This window comes from Epinephelus fuscoguttatus, linkage group LG19 (assembly GCF_011397635.1).
Source record: "Epinephelus fuscoguttatus linkage group LG19, E.fuscoguttatus.final_Chr_v1".
In the NCBI taxonomy this organism is placed as follows: domain Eukaryota; kingdom Metazoa; phylum Chordata; class Actinopteri; order Perciformes; family Serranidae; genus Epinephelus; species Epinephelus fuscoguttatus.
The window spans coordinates 33026849-33047534 of record NC_064770.1 but is presented as its reverse complement, the minus strand read 5'-3'; the positions used below and the strand labels follow the sequence as shown (position 1 = coordinate 33047534).

Sequence of the window (20686 nt, the reverse complement as noted above, 5' to 3'; positions counted from 1 at the left end):
AATGTGCAGGACTCAGCTGTTTGTATGCTAATAATGTTGACTGTCTCACGGTAATCCAAATCACGAGTTGACGTGACGTAACGCCGGTGACGTTTCTGGGGCATCCCGGGGCTGACGGTCAGACTCCAGTACGGGAAGCAGGAGAGCAGAAGACTTCTCCCAAACATGGCTTTGAATCGGAATCACTCGCAAAATGGTGGCGTTTTGGTTAACAACGGAGAAAGGTATGTGTATTATAATACTCCCCTGACGATTGTTTTATTTACCAGCCGGCTGTCGCCTCTGTTTTAAGGCTTGTTTACTTTCTAGTTTCCAGTGCGTAGTCAACATAATGCTAACAAACCGCTAGCCTCCCGCTGGCTGGCCTGGCTACCGTTAGCATAGCTAGCAAAAGTACATCTGCGCTACTGTTAACGTTTCGTTAGCTGTGGACTTCATATTGGGGGAATTAAAATATTGTAGTGTTGTTTAAACGTTGGTTATATAATATTATTAATGGCCGACTTTTTAGCTTTCCCATATCTTGACATTTGGTTTAAGCAAAATGGCTAACCTGTAACGTTAGCCAACAATCAAAACAGGAAGTAGCGGTGGCTTTCGTGTCAATGTTGACATATTTGATATTATGTAAAATGGGTTAGTACCTCAGTGTAGACATACTCTGTAACAAGTAAATGTCCGGTATCTAAAATTTACTTGAGTGAAAGTGCATCATTATCTTAGTCACCATTAAACAATTGTTTATTCAGGGATAATCGACTGAGCATTACGCTCTTTTACAGCAATGTCCTGAGTTCATATTTAATGGGCTGAAATTGTACAGATAAATAATAGCAACCGCAATAAAATGATGAAAAAAGTCCATAAAAGCAACTAACTAGCAGCAGTGTCTATCAAGAATTATAAACAGCAATAAAGAACCAGGAAAAGGTAAATAACAAGAATAAAGTCTACCCCAAATAATGGATACAAAACAAGAATAAAAACAGCAAAATGCAGAGAAATAAACATTTGATTAATGTCAGTTAACCAGAGCAGGAACACTGTAAAACAACCATATCATCTAGCATACACTTGAAATGATGGAACGACCTGTCTAATTGAAATCACTCATGTAACTTGTTCCAAAAACTAAAAGTATTAGCATCAAAATATACTTAAGTAATCAAAAGTAAATGTGCTTGTTGTTATGCAGAATGGCTCATTCCAGAATAATATATCTATGTTGTTGGATTATGATCATTGCTGCATTAATGTATTTATCACTTTAATGTTGTAGCTGGTAAAAGTGGAGCTCATTTTTATAACCTTATATACCACGGGGTAGTTTAACCTGCCATTATACATCATTATTCACTTGCAGATGTATATTTCGTATGAGTGAAATGACTATGTAAAATATAGAGTTATGAAATATATGTGGTGGAGTAAAAGTATAAAGTATAGAAAATGTAAATGCTCAACTAAAGTACAAGTACCTCAAAATAATACTTAAGTACAGTACTTTAGTAAATGTCCAGTAGTGCACATGGGCGGCTGTGGCATCAGAGATAGAGTGGGTCGTCCACTAATTGGTAGATTGGCTGAATGGAGCGGGGATCGATCCCCGGCTCCTCCATTCCGCATGTCGAAGTATCATTGGGCAAGATACTAAACCACAAATTGCTCGCGCTGGCTGCCCCATTTGTGTGTGGATGGAGTGTAAAAAGCTCTTTGAGTGGTTGGAAGATTAGAAAAGCACAATACAAGCACAGTCGATTAACATTAATACTCTGTGACATAATTGAATCAGTAGATATCTTGTAGCGGCTGTATGTTAACAGGTTACTTTATCATCACCTGCTTCTTCTTTTCCCAGCATTTTAAGAGAATGTAAGAATGTGGAGCTGACATTCAGCGATGTCAGCTGCAAGACAGACCTCCTGCGGGGGACCAAGAAGGGCACCATTTACCTCACACCATACAGGGTACCACCAAAGTTACATAAAATATATTTAACATGCTATTGCTGCTGCTGTCTTCTTGACTGTACTCATACATCCTGTTGTAACTCTCCCCACACTCTTGTCTCTTTCATTCACTGGCGTAGCTGATGTTTGTGTCCAGTAATACCAAGGACTGCCTGGGTTCAGCCATGTTCCCCTATTATCTGATGAAAGGTTGCAGCATTGAGCAGCCCGTCTTTGCAGCCAACTACATTAAAGGGACAGTGTCAGCTGAGCCTGGTGGTAGGTGGCCTTTTGTTATTACTCTTAACCTCTAAGGTGTGGTTCTACAAATTGTCATATTCATATTGTAAAATACAATAGATAATGAAATAAAACAAAGGGACTGCACAATAAAACACAAGTGTAGCTCTCTGTATTTGTTCTAAATATAGCTGACTCTCTCATCAGGCGGCTGGGAGGGCCAGGCCCATTTCAAGATGTCATTCCCCAGCGGAGGAGCCATTGAGGTGGGGCAGCATCTCTTCAAACTGGCCACAAATGGTACGTATGCTATTTTTTTTTCATCACTGTGTTTTACAATGCTAAATATTCATCAAACACTCCTGAAAGGGGAACTCTGGTATTTTTCAACCTGTAACAAGTCAGCTCTTGTGAGATTTCAGAATGAGACTTCCTGTTAGCGTAACTTGAACACAGAACAGACCAGAAGAAGTAAAAAAGTACAGAAAAATGTTTAATCCTCTGTAGCGTCTTTTCCGTAATGTTGTAAGACACTTAACATAATAATCTGAGCCTGTCAGTGGCAAAAACAAGCACTTACGGTTGACATAAATTGACAGGGCGCACCTGCCCTGAGTGGTTACACTGCAGCCTCAATTGCTTAAGCCAGCTGAACTTCCTTTTTTTACTAGATCAATTTCAAAAACTGTTGTTCCCACAAATTATTTAGACACAAAAACATGGTAAAATAGGATCCAGGTTGAAAAATACCAGCGTTCCCCTTTAATATGGGTTGAGAAAGGTAATAAAAACCTGTTTCAAGGTGGTCAAAATCTTAACTGTAAATAAATATCAGTTTATTTACAGTTAAAATTTTAAATATCAATCAATAAATGAACTGAAGGTCTGCCCCAAAAGAGTCTTTTAAAGAGCAACCCAAGTACTATAGATATACTTACTGTATGTAAGAGAGACAATTGCGGCAATACAGTGAGTAAACACGCATTTAACCTCTGGAAAGTCCGGTGTATTCATTGTGAGAGACCCTTTCCTCCTGCTGTGTTCCAGCTTCTCGCGCTGCTCCGGCACAGAACGGTGCTGCATCATACGGCTACCCTTCACCTGGAATGATGAACGGCTACGGCCCAGCTCCACCTGCTCCTCAAGGCTATCCTTACGCACCCCCTCCCCAGCAGAACGGATTCTACCAGGGCCCTCCTCCTCCTGCTGCTGCTAACATGGGCTACCCAAATCCAACAGCTCCTGCAGGTACAGGACTCAGTCATTTGTTATATCAGAATCAGAAATACTTTATTGATCCCTGGCAGGAAATTGGGGTTTGTTACAGTTGCTCTGATGCAAAGCATAGGGAATTAAAGTATAGGTGTGAAGTATGTAAAAGTATAAAGATAAAATATGTGCGAGATGCTACAATTTTAACACTAGTATGTTAAATATTTAAACTACAGACCATACAGGGGTAGGAGTAATAACAAGATAGTTTTTAGCCTGCCTGTGTATGCAGAGCACACACACATTTTTATATCTTGTATACACGTTTTACCTCAAATGTCCTAATGCGTGTAAGGAAAAAAAACCCTTGAGGCACAAATAATGCTGCCGTTTCTCTCCCTCCCTGTTTGCGTTTAGTTTTTTCCCTCTTGTTTGTCTTGTTGTTTTTTTTGTCTGTGCTGTGTAACTAATTGCCCACACAGACTGTAACCTCATTTGACCTTGAAACTCCATCTCTCTCTCTCTGCCTCTCTCGTCTGTTGTCTTCTGTGTTCCAGGAATGTACCCATCTGGTTTTGACTACATGGCCCCGCCTCCTCCCTACCCTGGGCCACCCCCAAATTGGGCTGCACCCCCCCAGAACTGGGCAGCAGCACCACCACCACCTCCAGGTCTGTTTCTCTCCCTCTCTTTATTTTTTCCTCTCTGTATGTCTGTGTCACTGCACCCGTCAGATCTGATCCGTCTGCCTCAAAGTGAATCACTTCCAAGCACGCCACCCAAAAAGGGGTGCTGATGTCTCATCGGCTACACGTCAAAATTACAAAGGATAAACAATCTCCTGTCTCCCTCCCCATACTCTCTCCCTTGCACCTTGTGGATTCAGTGAAAACAGTCTCACCCTGCACATGGGGTTGAGCTTGGTACACTGTGCTGAAATGTCACTTTGGCATATCTCTATTTTAGGACGAGCCTGAGTAGGACGTTTGCCTCTGTGCATCCCCAGGGTGTGCCGGTAGATTTTGTCTCAAGGATTCCTGGAGCTGTCAGTTGTTGTGCCTCAAATGACTAATACTCTTCGCATCAGTTCTCCTTACAGTGGGCTGGAGCTTTAGCGTCTGTTCCTAAATATGTTCAGCGGTCGTCACTGTCTGTCTTTATCTCCATGTCTTTGTCATATCTCATTTTATGCACAGGTAACTCCAAGGCGGCTGAAGCAGCAGGCAGCGCGTATTACAATCCCAGCAATCCACACAATGTCTACATGCCCATGGTAAGCTGCTTTGCTTGTCTTCTCCTCAGTTAAAGTTGTTTGAAAGTGACATCTCTAATGACACTTTTTTTTTTCTTGATTCCCACGCAGGAGCGGCCTCCACCATATGCACCTTATCCCAACTCTCCTGACAAGAAAAGTAACTGAAGCTCAGGCAACATCACTTCAATGACACTCCTCTCTTCCTCTGTATCTTAAATAAATTCTAAAGCAAGGAGTGACGTTGAAGGATACCTACTCGAATGTAGAAAACAGAAGAAAATGCAAGTAGCAGAGGGTTTAAAGATGTCAGTGATAAATCACCAATGAATCAGTGATGTTTTTGAATACTGGAATCACATCTTTTAAATACTGTTTTACATTTTACTTCGTTTAAACTGAACTCTAGCTAGACTCATCATTATTAACATTCTCAGTGATTGGGTTAATTTCTAATTCTCTAGCACGTAGGTAAAGTAAGGGCACGTAAACTGTCCTTGTGAAGAGGTGAAAGGAGGAGGAAGTATGGGGAATGTAATTTTGTAAGACAGATTTATTACCAAAACATTTTGTAGCAATTCTTGATTGCAGTTCCTGTAGTAATTAACAATAGCATCTCCTATTATAAAAGGTATTTTTGCAGTATCATTGAAAGTACCGTGTGTGTTTCCTATACCGTTATGCGTTCAGTAGTTGTCCATATACAAAACCGGACTGGGTTGCACAGTGTTTAGTGATTCAGTATGTGACTGATTGTCATACCATGACTAGAAACAATAGCAAGTTGAAGTTTCCCTAACACATGACCAACATGATCCGGCGTTACATCAGTGACAAGTAATTCCATTCATTGTATGACCCAAATCTCACGCTCTCCATCATGATTTAATATATATAAGAAAGGTTTTTGTTATGAAAAGGAGCAGTGCATCATTTGGAAAAAGGGGATCAGATAAATTTCTTACATAACACGTCTATGTATGTGCAATATTTCAACCTGACATAACAAGGTTAAAGGTGACGAGCTGGGGTTACCAGAGTGACCCCGTGCTCTGCTCCTAGCTTCTATTGTATTCATGTATGCAAAGCCAAGCTGAAACCAGAACTCTACTCTTTGTGTAATTACACTAGTGTGGGGTTACAGGGCCATGGCGCTATATTAAGGGCCCGTCAGTGTTCTGCCTGCTGTTGAAACTTCTGAATGCAAACCATTTATTCCTGATTTAGAGTGGGGCGAGGCGCCAACAGGCCGTGTAATCGCAGGCCCCTCTTATTGCTCATCAATTAACACCTGTTTGAAGGACTATTTGCTCACAGTTGAAGCGGTGAAAGGATTTTTTGCGGGGGGCGTTGGGTTTTAGTTTGCTTGAATTAATCAAATGTATGTATATTAATATCTCTTTTGCAGTTCTTATTCCTTTTGCTGAAATTTGTCTGTTCATTAAAATCTAATAAATATATCATTTATTGAATTTGGCATTTTGATATTTTTGTCATTTATCTTCAATTTTAAAGTAAATGTCTTAAAAAGTAACATTTATTTATTCCTCATTTTTAAACTGTTAAAATGGGTTAAATACTTAATTGACAAACTGAAGTGTTGCTGCATTTGGTATACTTGTGTTCTTAACATTTAATCTATTAATCTTCATATATATATACAGTCCATTTACCACAATGCGTAATTTTATTGTTGACAACTGTGCTCAGTATATTAGACTTGCTTCTTATTGCTTTATTTCTTTTGCACCATTAAGGACATAGGTATATAATATAGGTTATAATACATTTTCAAATTAAAAGCTCCACGTAGAGTAATTCAGATTTCAAGTCAATTCAGATACAAGTTAGGTGAATATTGGTGGGGCCACATCACCAACCACCATAAATACACTTAACTAAATGCTAATATTAATACTATCAGTTCTAGTATTATAGTGTACGCTCGGTTTGCATGTGAAGTAGTGTTGCCATACTCCAACAGAAGCCTTAACTGTATGTTAAAGGCTAGGTACAATCAGGTCCCCAGGAATGCTGCTTAGCCTTGCAGCTAATTTTCCCCAGTGGCCACTTGCGGTATTGCAGCAAAAAATACTCTGCTGTAGCCCAAAAAACATTTTTCCCATCAGCCACCACTGTAAAAGAGACGGCTGTAAAACTGTTGACAGGACACTTTGAACCAGGGGTGTAAATATAGACCATGCAGGCAGTGTGATTGCACCGGGGCCCCTGTCGCAACTGATTTGTATTTTCCCTAACTGCCTGGACTGATTCTGTCCCTGACAGCGTTCAACAAATAAAGAAATAAAACAACTAGAATTACCCACACTCTTACTGAATAACTTATTTATTATATTATGAAACACTGTTAAGCCTGAACATAATATTCACCCATCACAGATAACCACAAAGTGCAGGAGTATCGCATAACACAGTTTTTAAGACTCGGAATAAATAAAGATGGCATTGTCATGCACTAAAACACAAACTACTCACTACACACAAAGGCTTCCTGCATTGACACATAACCACAGAGTTTATAACGACACCTACAGCTAGCTATAGCTAATGTCCACTCAGCTGTACAGCCATTAATTCGTAAAGACTAATTCTACTTTATGGCTCAACTCCTGTTTTTATCCAGTTCCTGACTCAGGAAAAGGAAGTGTGCTTTTATCTACCATGTATCTACTGTTAATTCTGTACATTTCTCTGTAGTCGTCACTAAAGTGTAAACTAAATAAAAGATGTGCAAAGCCCTACAGTGTGTTCTTTAGGGAGAAGAGAGCTCTACAGGGGTTTGATCGACCCTTTAGGACAAACATTTAATTCTAAAAGGGGTGAAAAAAATCAAATCAGATTATTCACTGAGTTAGACAGCTTTCTGTTTCAAACCTCTAAGACAGAGGCAGTAGCATACAAGTTTATCTAAAGGTAGTTTTTTAAGATCTATTTTCCCTTGCCTTTAACAGCTGAAAACTGAATCAAAATTTTGTAAAAAACATATTACATGGGAGAAAAAGGTTCACTTCTTAACACTTCATTTGTCTAGAAGCCTTGAATCAGTCTCATCACGCATTGTTTCAGAGTTGTTTCTTTTAGAGAAATAAAAGAATAAAGGAAACGTGATAGAGAAAGCAGGTGATCAGATGGGTAAAGGCAACATGGGTAATCTCTATCTGTCCATTTAGGTTCGAAGGTCTATTAAGTCACCATATTGCTCTTAGCAACTGAATACTGTTAGAGCTACAGGATTGTCGGCAGTGAAAGGGTATTTAAGGTTGAATAAAGGATTCAGCATGAGATTTGACTCAGATCGGATAGAATGGCTTCTATGGCTCTTCCTGTAGAAACCACACCTCGTTGCGGCGTCCGTAAGGCTTCAGTGGCGGGTCGTAGCTACAGCAGAAGTACTGCTTGCGCTGGAAGGGGGCCGTCTCACCCAGGGTGCGGGTCAAACGCAAGGCCTCTGCTCGGTACTCACTCTCACCCGCGAAGCCTCCAAACTGCCTGCGAACAAATAAAAACAGAGATGAGGAAAAGTTTAATTAGGTGGATAGTTTAAGTTAGCTTGATTGGGGGATTTATGGGACTTTTTAAAGGATGTGCCGTCTCACTGAGGTGGTACAGGGACCCCAAAAGACACACGTGCACATGTGTATTTAATGCAAACGTGAGGTCAAGAAAACCTGCCTTCGGACCTTGTCTACCACAAACACTCTGCAGGAGAAAGAAAAAAGTCAGTGACTCTAATCCAATACATTTTTTTCAAATTAAAGTCCACTAGCTGTCTGTGCTGTGTGTGCACTGCAAATAAGATCGGATATTCACTGAAAGCTCTGGCTCTCTAAATGGGAAACAAACTAAGCGCATAACTAAAACGTGCCGCACATGCTTTTCCAGTCAATCAGCAACAGGGGGCGTTCGTGCTTGTGCACAGGGCAGGGGAAAAGCCATGGATGTGTTAAGAGAAAGTCAATGAGAGGCCTTTGCACACTTAGTCCATTTTTTTTCGTTGGAAATTGTCACACGTCTAAAAATAAATACGACTTCACGTTGTCTGAAACTTGAAATCTCAGAAGAGGTTTGATTTTCTGTGATCTTCGCATCCGTCAGAGCCTTTAGAGATGTTTGACCGAGAATCATTGAGGAATATGTGGCGGTAGGACACAGCCACAACAAGACAGAGCAACGGGGCGAACAGAATCATTTCATTACTCAGACAGCTCACTTTCAACAGGTCAGATAGTAATATTCAGGTGGATGATGGTGAAGAGGAGGAGGATGTGGACCGCACACAGAATGTGGAGGACAGCTCCGCCCCTTTCATGCAGCTGTGGTGCCAAATAAAAGACAAGTAGGGAGCGGTGACAGCCAGATAGGTAACTCCAGAGAAGAGAGGCAAATGAGGAAATGTGTCCTTTAATTTTGTCACATATTGCAAATTTTTACAACGAATAGAACAATAAACCGTATTGGAATCAGGTGCATAACAGTTTTTTTAAGATGACAGATCCAAAAAAACAGACTGTGTGCAAAGGTCGGGAGAGGAATGGTAACGTGAGACTGTACTCCTCCAAAATATGGGCATTTATACAAGCATAAAAGCTGAAATTATGATGGTTATTTACGTCTTTTGTTGGGTGGCGGCCCCTGGTGGCCGTGGTAATTATTATGGGTGCAGGCAATCTAGTATACTGTAAAGAGCAAGAAAGTCCGCTAAGGGTGAGAGGGAGGAAGTGGAGGACAAGCACCAGACTTTCATCCAAGAGAAGTGTCTGTGTCCTGTGTCAAACCAGAAGTCAGCGCAGATTTATTTCAACAAGTATGTCACGAGAGATACGTTACATTACCCTTTTAACAAATGTATTAATTTGAAGGCAAACCATGCTGTTTTTTCAAAACCTAACCATAGAGTTTTAATGAGAATCAGCACCTCCAAGTCTGAGGCCACGGTCCTCAGCCGGAAAAGGGTGGATTGCCCGCTCCAGGTCAGGGGGGAGGTCCTGCCTCAGGTGGAGGAGTTTAAGTATCTCGGGATCTTGTTCACGAGTGAGTGTAGGATGGAGCGGGAGATTGACAGGTGGATTGGGGCGACATCAGTAGTGATGCAGGCGCTTAACCGGTCCATTGTGGTGAAGAGGGAGCTTAGCCAGAAAGCAAGGCTCTCGATTTACCGGTCGATCTACGTTCCAACCCTCACCTATGGTCACGAGCTCTGGGTAGTGACCGAAAGAAGGAGATCATGAGTACAAGCGGCCAAAATGAGTTTCCTCTGCAGGGTGGCTGGGCTCAGCCTTAGGGACAGGGTGAGGAGCTCGGACATCCGGGAGGGACTCGGAGTAGAGCCACTGCTCCTCCACATTGAGAGGAGCCAGTTGAGGTGGTTCGGGCATCTGGTAAGGATGCCTTTTGGACGCCTCCCTTGGGAGGTGTTTCGGGCATGTCCAACCGGGAGAAGACCTCGGGGCCGCCCCAGGACACGCTGGAGGGATTACATCACCCGGCTGGCCTGGGAACGCCTCGGGGTTCCCTCGGAAGAGCTGACGGAAGTGGCTGGGGAGAGGGCTGTCTGGGCTTCTTTGCTGAGGCTGCTGCCCCCGCGACCCGGACCCGGATAAGCGGAGGACGACGAGTACGAGTACGAGTATGAACCACAGAGTTTTAATGCAACTGTGATTATTTCATAATGTTAACCACATATTTATAACTGCAACCGTTAAGTCATTTGAGCTGTTCTGCCATGCACTGGTAGGTGCACAAATTTAGGAAACGCTCCTGTGGGTTGTATTTACATGTAAGAAAATACAACTTATGTGGTCGTATAGGTTGCTGGACTTTTCAGGTAAATCTGGTGTATTTGTTTGGGCGTTTAGTTCAAATATCAACAATCTTTCTCCAGAATCGCTGACTCCCTCTGCAACTAAGGCCACCAAAAATGAAATAGCTACTGGGTCAGGTGGGGTAACTGTGCTACAAGTCGGCTGTAATTGGTTTCAAAATTCGGACGAAATAATGACAGTGGGAAAATCATGGAAAGACTTTAACATACCACAATTCAGTTTTACATTTTAGTCATATGTAGGTTAACATGAGGTTAATGGGGTAATTAAATGTGTTGGACGACAAAACAGGTCAGCCTGACAGTAAAACCACAATAAGATCTAAGATAAGATATGTAGAATAAGATGAAATTACATAAATAACATATAAAATATAGCACTATATACATGCATGAAAATGAGGATTGTGTGTTAAAGTAAGTAAAAAATGTGTCCAACAGTATTGCACTGTAATGAGAAAAAGGAATGAGATATTAGAGAATGGAACAAGCACTACTGACTTCACGAAGGATAGGAAAACACTTTAAATGACACGTACAGAGTGTAGACAGTCATGCCGGGCCGCTCCTCAATCCTGATGGCACTGTCAGTGGGAGTCGGGGGCTCTTGCTGGTAGTTGGTGGGGATACGGATGGCGACCACCAAGCGGCGAGACAGAACACCGTCGTTGCGTGGGTACACTGTGATGATGATGGGAGCTGCTGTGCCCATGGCCTCCTCTTAGAGGATGAAGTGTGAGATAGAAATTTAGTTTAACAAGAGGAGAAACGCAGAGGAGAGAAACTCCACTATCTTCCCTGAAGCATACTACCCAAATTTAAAGGTCAGGATTTGTGCGAGTGTGTGTAGAGGACATAATATCATTATGCAAATAACAAAAAAACAGACCATGTAAATTACATCTCTATGGATGATGCACTGGGGCCTAGTTTTCAGACTCCACCTTTAGTTGGCTGAGGTTAGATTTTAGATTAGTCTGCTGACCTAAAGCGGGGAAACATGACCTCAAAGGACATTAGTGTCTGACTATTATTCAAATGCATCCTCCGTTAAGCTGAGTCATGTAATAATAGATTGTTAATTCAAAATGAGAATGGAGACATGATGTATGTTGATCTTGTCTTTGATTAATTCAGCCTCAGGGCATCCTGAGACTGACCTCTGTTTAAATTAACGTCAGAAACTAAACTATGATTTTTAACTATGATTATGAACTATGATTTTTAAAATGTTCACGCAGCCTAAATACTCTACGGAAGGCAAGTTAAAAAAAATTGATCTGATCTAAATTAATTCCTCTCGACTTAAGAATTTGTGAAAAGGAACTTTTGGCTTTTTTTGTCAGGATCATTTGCTGTTGTTGTAATTGCATCTTTTTAAGGACCCTAAAATGATTATCCTGGCAAAATCTTCATTTCTCCTGCTACTAAGTTATAAACACACTTGTCTTCGGGGCTTCCTAAGACTGGCCACTGTGTAAATTAACATCAAAAACTAAACTAGGAATATGATTTTTCACTCAGCATAAATAACAACACATATTCCATAAACTAATTTATAAAACTGAGAGGAGATTGTAATATTTTTTATCCTTTAATAAACTGCAGAACTTGCTATTCACCCAGTAAGAGTTATGATTAGTCATGTAAAAAAGATCTCTACCTTTTTATTATTAGTCAGTGTTTTCTTTCTCTGTGGCTTTCATCAGATTATAAAAATCTTTCCATTACATAACAAGAATCAGTACTCTTGGTTCATCCTTTTATTATGTGTGTGATTTAAAGGGGCAGTTCACATCAAAAGCATACATATTTTTCCTCTTACCTGTAATTCTATGAATCACTGTAGATTGTTTTAGTGTGAGTTGCCAAGTGTTGGAGATATTGGCCGTAGAGATGTCTGTCTTCTCTCCAATATATTTATAAACTTTAAAGATGAAATCATGACTAACATCAACCCAATCATGTACCAGTCACACATGAACTAAAACACTTTATCTAACATCATGACATCTTGTTATATCTTAATGTTGTAGTTGTATTGTTGTTGCTGTTATTGCGATGATGTGGTGTCTTGCTATCATTATTGCTAAAGCCTTTGTGTCTATTTTGTAATTGTGTTTTTTATATAACAGTGTCTTTTACCAGATAAATTATTCTGTTTCCTGCCCGGGGACTACAGATTAAAATTAGCGTATAGCTACCTCTGGTACAGCTAAGTAGCGGTGTACTGTCCCTGTTAAATAAATGAAATAAATAAATAAAGTAAATAAGATGGCACTCAGCTTGTGGTGCTCAAAGTGCCAGAAAGTGCATTTGTAAAACTAAACACCAGTGTCTCCTTCCAAAAATAAAATCATTATCCAGTTACTCAAGATAATCCACAGACCTTGTTGTGAGCAGTTCCATGTAGGAACTATTTTCTTTCGACCGAACTGCACCCACCAACCATCTCACTGTATAATATGTGTTTTTAATTTTGGGGTGAACTGACCCTTTTAAAAACATCAACACATAATAACAGACTAGGTCCTGCACTGTTAGTGAACATATCTTAGCAAACTGATCCAACAGGAAGTTGGCTTACCTTGTTCATTGCTCCCACCGATGTACATGAGCAGCTTCCTCACCAGCTCCCCAGTCACTTGGTCAAAAGTTCGTCCCTCAGAGGAAACAACAGCATATTTGGCACCATCATATCGCCGCACCTCAAAGCTAACTCCATCCTGGGGGTGAAAAAAGAAATCCGGGGGCGGTTTAGGCATCAGAAGGCCAACTGTAGCTGCACACAAATGCAGAAATTGCTTTAATGCATATGTACACCCACACAAACAAACCCAGTCCTGGGGGTTGCTGTATGGGAGAGGTTAAGCTCAGAGATGATTCACCTCTGACACACTGATGTTGACAATCTGCTCCCGAGGACGAAAGCTTTGAACTGGCGAGGGGGGTTAACACTTGGAGGGCTCAGTGTGTGTGTGCGTTCGTGTGCGTGTGACTGCACATGTGGGTGTGTGAAACCAATGTGGGCAGCCAAATAATGAGATGCAGATGAAACGTATTTACACTGATTTGATTTAGTTTCTTCTTCTGCTCTGCAGGGTTCAGTCAGCCTACAGAGAATAATGGGCAAGAGATGTCTTGTTACATAACCGCACACAGGCAAACACACGGCGCTCGGCCCCCATCCCCAGACACACAGCGTCAATATGATGCAACAGTTTTGCATTAAATATGATTAAGTGGGGCTAATGTGGAGCACGGCCACTCAGCTATGCTGCTGAGCAATAACTTTAATAGGTTTTGAAGGAATCTGGCCACTGTAGATTTGAATACAGCCGCTCGTTCTGCTAATGTGATTATACTGTGTGTAGCCTTTAGCCCTGTGTTTGTTTGTGTGATGTTTTGAGCATTGGACTTTAATGTCAATGTGATTTATTCTCCTTGCAGTGTTCACTGTCTATCTGCAAGAAGCTGCTGCAAAATATACAACTGGGCCGGTCATGATAATCACGGTATTGACTTATCGAGGTCAGCAGAAATTATTGAGGTCATGCCCCTATATTGTTTTGCCTTTGTGTTTACATGTGGGTTTGTTCACCAACATTTGAGCCAGAATTAACATCAGTGTTCGGCAGTATGTTGCCTGTTACGAAATGACTGCCTATACCCCTGTGCCAAATGCATTTTTTTGTTGACAGAGCCCAAGAGTCCATTTTATTTATTGTTTTGGTTGTGTGGCTTTATTTTATATTGTTGTTTCTACTGTCTGAATATTCTTAAAAAAAATAAAAATTAACTTAAAAAAATAGGGTAACAATTTGAATGCATCTTTTTAAGTAGTTCCAACTCTGGCGCTATAGAGTAAATTCTACGAGTCTTTTATAATCGGACAAACTCAATTAGTTTAGTACGACCGAAATGATTTGCTTTGACCATTAAAAACTTAATTAGTTGAATTAACTTCACATTTATACAAAAGCTGTGTTAATATTTAGTGGTCAAACTATTTTTAGATAAGGTATTCTAACTTGGTTGTCAACTGAATAAAATGCATTAATGAAACAAAGCTTTTTCTACGCTGAAAAACTAATTTATTTTAAGCGTTATCCACCAACCCATGAATCATTTAAGGCTGCATTATATCAGCAGCATATAATGGTCTTAAAATGAGAATAACATCATTTATGAGTTGTTTCAGGGACGATAAATCATCCACCAAAAGTCATTATCGTGACAGGCCTATTAGAATATTTTACAGATAACATAATGACACCAACAGCACAAAGACACAATGAAAATACACTCTGGGTGGGCATCATTCCCACTGCATATGCTCAGTTGTGTGGCCTCCTGAAGTATGTTCCCTCTTCTCTGATGGAAAACTCACTTCACAAAATATCATAAAAATGTTTTAGTCTCCATTTCAATTTCTGACCTTTCGTCTGTTGTCCAATCATAGTGTACTTAAGTGTCTTCCAGTTGCTATATTTGTGTTGCTAGCAATCACAGCTGAACTGGAAATATTCTCGCTTCAAAGCCAGACTCCAGTACTAAGGTTTAAGTGAAACTGCGTGTGTTAAGGAAGTGCTGCACACACGACTGGATAAATAAGGCTCGGATTATACTGCACGATGATTTGATATTGTTTTGCTGTTGTTTAACTTGGTTCCCAATCAGTCGCTAAGTCACTAAGTTTGCTGTTTTCCATGGATGCATGTGAGAAAAAGTTTTCGTCATGAAAAAGGTAACACAGCATGGGTAATTGATTCGCAGTTGCAGGTGAAATATTCCCTTAAGGCAACTTTTCCATTCGATTATTATGCAGATCAAGTACAACAAGTGTTTGTAGACACTGCTAAGTAAAACAGAAATTTGCAAGTGAAGGCAATTTAATTTTAATACGGAGATCTAGCATTTGCAATTATTTCTGAAAGTGTAGCTAATTGAGAAGATAATTATCTCAAACTGAACATTTTGATACTTGATTGCATCTCCAGTGTCTATTGGCATCTTTCATTACATCCATTACAGGGCAATTACCAAAACAGCTTTCTGCAATTTAAAAAACATTTCCAATCTTTAGAGCTTCCTGTCCCAATCTGACCCTGAAAATTTGGTCCATGCATTCATCTCCTGCAGACTAGATTACTGCAATGACCTTTTTGATGGACTTCCCAAAAAGACAATAGGTAGGCTCCAGCTAATTCAGAATGCTAAGAAAACAGAACATACTGCATCTGTACTAAAAACACTCCACTGGCTGCCGGTACAGTACGGAACTGATTTCAAATTATTAATGCTTGGTCTTAAATGGTTTGGCCCCTAAATATATTTCTAACCTGCTAACCAGAACCCTCAGATCTTCAAGCACGTGTCTCCTGAATGCATCTAGCATTAAAGCTAAATCAGGCGAAGGTGCATTTAGTCACTGTGGTGCTGCTCTGTGGAACAAACTAGCTGATAACCTGAGATCGGTTACAACTGTATCATCCTGCGTATACGTGTGCCTTTGTGAGCGTCATTTGTGAGTGCTAACTGTATTCTGTGTGCAAGTGCGTGCATTGTTTGGTTGGCTGAATGGTTATTTTAGTTATATGGAGGATTTTATCGCTCTGTCTCATTGTTTAATGTTTCTTTACAGTCACTTCCAGCACCCTTGAACTTTACTCAAGGACGAGGGCTGATGCGGTCCAGCATGACCCACTTCACTCATTGTTCCCGATCACAGTTTTTGGAGTGGAGATTTAGTGATTTTGGACCATTTAGAAGCAACTGCCACAACATCACCCTGTAGCATTGTGTATTTATCGAGGAGTCTCATTTGATTCTGTGTGCAATGTTATGTCATTAAAAGTAAAATTTAAGGGCCGTCAGTGGCTTTGTGGATAGAGCATGCGCCCCACGTACAAGGCTGTTGCCGCAGCGGCCCGGGTTCGAGTCCATGTCATCCCCTCTCTCTCTCTCCCCCCCTTTCACACTTGGCTATCCTGTCCATTAAAGGCAAAATGCCCCCAAAATAGCTTTAAAAAAAAAAAAAAAAAAAAAAAAAAGTGGGGAATTACAACAAGGAAAATATTCTTGAACAAGTGGCTCCTCCCACTTTGCAATTACATTGGAAAAGAATAGATAAAACAAAATATTAGTTTGTTGTATGGGTGTACCTAAAAATTGGCAGAGATTACATAAATACATCTTGTTACAGTAAAAAAAAAAAATCCATTGTCTTTGGATAAATGCAAATCAACTTCAAAACCACCCTGCCAAAAAAGTACAGATACAAACTTAATATTTTATTGTTAATATTACAGATTTAATAATGCTACAGTTACATCTGCTCAGATTTATTTTTTCACTGACTCACAGAGGTAAAGTGGTCTTGTGATTTAACAACACTTCTGCATTCATCCCTCAGCACATACAAGATAACACCACGTTATCATGCAGCTCTAACTTGTGACAGGTACCCAGGCTCCTGCATGGTAATTACACGGGCTCCTCTCTGTATGACTTGTCAGCAGGACCACCATTAACATTGTGTACAGGATGGCATAGCGAGAAAGCAGAGCCTGAGTTCAGTTAAGCAGTACAATTAACGTGTCTGAGGTTGTGTGTGTTTAGCTGCTGTCTTCTGCCAGCTTATAGGCTACAGTGATAATTACTTCGTGCCTGAGGAGCGAGCACAAACGATTATCAACACTGTGAGTGTTAAATTGCCGTGTCATTTCACTTGGGTTAAAATAATCTTTTACATTCATTAGCAAACTTGGAGCTGAGCTCCACCTATATGTTGCTGTTATTCTGGTGTGAATGTGTGCGCATAGGTACGTGTGTATGACCTGCCAACTCCTCTGTATTCTGTGTCAGTTTTAATTAAGAGTGTTGGGTGTCAGAGTCAGGTGGGTGCTCCACCGATCAGATGACAAGCTCTGATTTCAATACCTGCTGTTTAAACGAGTCAGTCAGGTCCAGAGATTTGATGAGCTTTGAGCTCTGGCAATTCAAGCCTGTTTAATGATGCTTAGAGGAAGTGTGGAGACTGTGGTGGCCTTTGACATCATCCTGCATTTCATCCTCTCTCAAATTTTCAGCAATAAAATGTTGAAATTTACTCACAGAGCTGCGCAGTAACATTCATTCTTTTCAAGTTCAAATGTGAGTATTTGCACGCAGTTATTTTACTGCTGGCTTAAACTGACTTTTCTGAATTCTAGCTCCAGACAATAGATGTTAGTATGCAATGTCAGAACAGATCTGCCTTCCAGTTTGTGTGTGTGCGGGTAAATGTGTCAGTTTAGGTCATGTGGCTCCCTGCCTGTCTGGTCATTTGGGCTCAAAGTCCTCTTTGTCTCAGCCCGTGTGCCTTTTGTGTCCCTGTCAAAAGTTAACAAGCTATTCAGAGATAAACACACACAATGCAGATTGCAAAACCCATGCCGACCGCGACGTTACATGCCTAACTGCACATTTACAGTAGTGCACTGTGGGTCAGCGGAGAGAAGAACCTCGAAATGGCTGTTGGGCATTGCCTCGGTTAATAACACACATCACTGAGTTTGCTGGAATCCATCCAATGTGTGCATACATTAAATATAGGCAAACACAATATGTACGTAAACATACACTGGATGGTGGTGGTGGGGGTGGGGGTGCTGACATGTAAAGGGCATGCCCTTCCTTCTCTCTGACGTCAGTTTTCAATGGTCAGTGTATCAGTGTACACACCAGATCCATATCCTAGCTCAAGGGTTAACCACAGACACCTCTGCTCTGCATCCAGGGCAGGGTCAGTTGGCTCGGACTCACGTGGCACACACATGTATAATGTCATGATGGAAAATACAGTGGCCCACAGCACCTTAAACCCTTCCTGATTTTAGTCCAGTGTGTTGTTGTTTTAAGGTTACACAAACACCCAGCATCATCATCTTTATTCATCCCTGTCTTGCTGATTGGCAGAGGACCCCTGGCTGCTGTGCCCCTTTGCCCCACACTGCGGCTCAGCGGGCATCCTTATAGGTCACAAGCAATTAACTGCCAGGCTGTCAGTCAAGGTTACAGGGGCTGTGATGCACTCTGCAAAGTCCAGGATCATTTTTAAAAAAACAATTGCAATAATATAACCTAGTTAGGGTTAAGTGCTGGATGAAATATTCATGCAAACAGGAGAAACCTCGCACCTCAGGATTACTGCGCGCATGTAGCCACACAGAGAAGCGCGCAGGGCAGAATTTGCAGAAGCTTTACAGATATCAGTGATGATGACGTTGTGTCTGACATCTGACAGGTGCCCGCGCGCGCTGCTTACCTTCGTCTCGCTGCTGAGCAATTTATATTCCGTCTCCTCGGTGTTTCCGAAGAGCGAATTCTTGATCATGCCAAACATGTCGCGTCTTCGGCCAGGTCACCTCTCCTCTCTCCGCTCCTTTTTGGTTTCCTGTGTCCTTCCCTTTTCGTCCTCGTGCGTGATAACTTTCTTTCTCGACTGACCCTTATGTGCTCGTCCGACTCCTTAAAAAACCAAACACCTTGATAAATAACAGCTAACAGTACCCAGATGCTCCAAAGCGCAGAGAGTGCGCGCCTTGTTCCAGTGAGCACAGACCTCTCAACAGATGCTTGTTTCCCTCTCGGAGACAGAAGTTGGGAGATGCTGTCTCCTCGCCCTTTGCCGAACCTAGGAATGAACAAATCAGCCTCCACCGTGACGGCTGGGGTGTCTCCGCCCTCCTCCGCTCTTAGTTTCTCCTTTTACCAGCTTGACGCTCACTTATGTCACCACCTTTCACTCACAGGCGTTTAAATTCACTTAAAGTGGGGCATCAAGCTGGCAGCACAGGGGCTAATTTCCCCTGACTTAATCACCCCCCAGATGAGTTCAGGTTGTGCTGACATTACAAATACATGCATAACTGACTCCCTGGTATGAGATGCAGCATCTCTAGGGAGTCACCTCTTCCAAATTCCCCCCTCCCCAAAAATAGAGTAACCTTCAGTGCCACTCAGCTTTTGTTAGGGTTTCTCTCTCATTCCGTTTGTCATGGCTGTCTGCTCCGGGATGCGTAAAACAGCGGGGGGTGGAGAAGCACTTTTACATCCTGCTTTTGGTGCAATATAATTTTTGACACAAGCTGTTGGTTTGTCAGGATGCATTGGAGTTTCTTTCCAGGGTTCAGCCTGTGTGTGTGTGTGTGTGTGTGTTAGTTTGCGGCAGCGCATGGGTGCACGTCTTACTCCCTGTGTCACTGTGCGTTGCTTTGCTTTAGGGTTAGTCTATTTAGATTCGCACTGAAGGCAATGTTAGTCACCACTGGGGAGTAAGAGGAAACAGGAAGGGCAGATTTAATGAAAAAAAAAAAAAGTGGGATGGATATCACAGGGCCAGAAAAGATGAGGTACTGTAGTTGACTTGATATGCATTTCATTATATATATATATATATATATATTTGTAAACATTCCTCAGAGATGTTGGTCCATATTGCCATGATGACATCACACAGTTGCTGCAGATGTGTCGGCTGCACATCCATGATGAGAATCTCCCGTTCCACCACATCCCAAAGGTGCTCTATTGGACTGAGATCTGGTGACTGTGGAGGCCATTGGAGTACAGTGAACTCATTGTCATGTTTGAGATGATGTGAGCTTTGTGACATGGTGCGTTATCCTGCTGGAAGTAGCCATCAGAAGATGGGTACACTGTGGTCATAAAGGGATGGACACGCTCAGCAACAATACTCAGGTAGGCTGTGGTGTTTAAACCATGCTCAGTTGGTACTAAGAAAATCTCCCCCACACCATTACACCACCAGCAGCAGCCTGAACCGTTGATACAAGGCAGGATAGATCCATGACGCCAAATTCTGACCCTACCATCTGAATGTGGCAGCAGAAATCCAGACTCATCAGACCAGGCAACATTTTTCCAATCTTCTATTGTCTGGCACCAACAACCATGCCACATCCAAAGTCACTTAAATCACCTTTCTTCCTCATTCTGATGCTCAGTTTGAACTTTAGCAGCTCGTCTTCACCATGTCTACATGACTAAATGCATTGAGTTGCTGCCACGAGAAAAAACATTAACCGACATCAATTATTTAGAGTTGTAATATTTGTTGTAACATAAAACATGACTTGGCAATGTTGGAATCTACTGCCTCAATTCCCATTGTGCTGAGTTTGAAAA

At 41.4% G+C, this 20686-nt stretch overlaps 4 protein-coding genes across 4 annotated transcripts in view; 2 read left to right on the top strand and 2 right to left on the bottom strand.

Annotated features, from left to right (window-relative positions):
- srebf2 (sterol regulatory element binding transcription factor 2) overlaps positions 1-20686 on the top strand; it is a 597702-nt gene that overhangs the window by 119226 nt on the left and 457790 nt on the right. The window lies entirely within an intron of this gene.
- The window catches only part of zgc:65811 (uncharacterized protein LOC393524 homolog), a 635041-nt gene that overhangs the window by 258243 nt on the left and 356112 nt on the right, over positions 1-20686 (bottom strand). The window lies entirely within an intron of this gene.
- Positions 73-6125, top strand: wbp2nl (WBP2 N-terminal like). The gene is made up of 8 exons (XM_049562090.1): positions 73-224; positions 1859-1967; positions 2090-2228; positions 2397-2489; positions 3237-3437; positions 3959-4072; positions 4598-4674; positions 4765-6125. Exons 1-8 carry the CDS (start codon positions 166-168, stop codon positions 4819-4821), a joined length of 849 nt encoding a protein of 282 aa, XP_049418047.1. The 5' UTR covers positions 73-165; the 3' UTR covers positions 4822-6125.
- LOC125879926 (heme-binding protein 1-like) lies at positions 6831-19166 on the bottom strand. The gene is made up of 5 exons (XM_049562094.1): positions 19101-19166; positions 18804-19006; positions 13083-13221; positions 11035-11215; positions 6831-8163 (listed from the first exon to the last, which is right to left on the bottom strand). Exons 2-5 carry the CDS (start codon positions 18879-18881, stop codon positions 7986-7988), a joined length of 576 nt encoding a protein of 191 aa, XP_049418051.1. The 5' UTR covers positions 18882-19006; positions 19101-19166; the 3' UTR covers positions 6831-7985.

Coding starts and splice junctions, on each gene's coding strand:
- wbp2nl (XM_049562090.1), top strand. CDS start 166: ATGGCTTTGAATCGGAATCACTCGCAAAATGGTGGCGTTTTGGTTAAC. Junction 4,073..4,597: donor AGCACCACCACCACCTCCAG/GTCTGTTTCTCT, acceptor TTTTATGCACAG/GTAACTCCAAGGCGGCTGAA. Junction 4,675..4,764: donor ACAATGTCTACATGCCCATG/GTAAGCTGCTTT, acceptor ATTCCCACGCAG/GAGCGGCCTCCACCATATGC.
- LOC125879926 (XM_049562094.1), bottom strand. CDS start 18,881: ATGTTTGGCATGATCAAGAATTCGCTCTTCGGAAACACCGAGGAGACG. Junction 13,222..18,803: donor TGCTCAGCAGCGAGACGAAG/GTAAGCAGCGCG, acceptor TTTCACCCCCAG/GATGGAGTTAGCTTTGAGGT. Junction 11,216..13,082: donor CGGTGGGAGCAATGAACAAG/GTAAGCCAACTT, acceptor TCATCCTCTAAG/AGGAGGCCATGGGCACAGCA.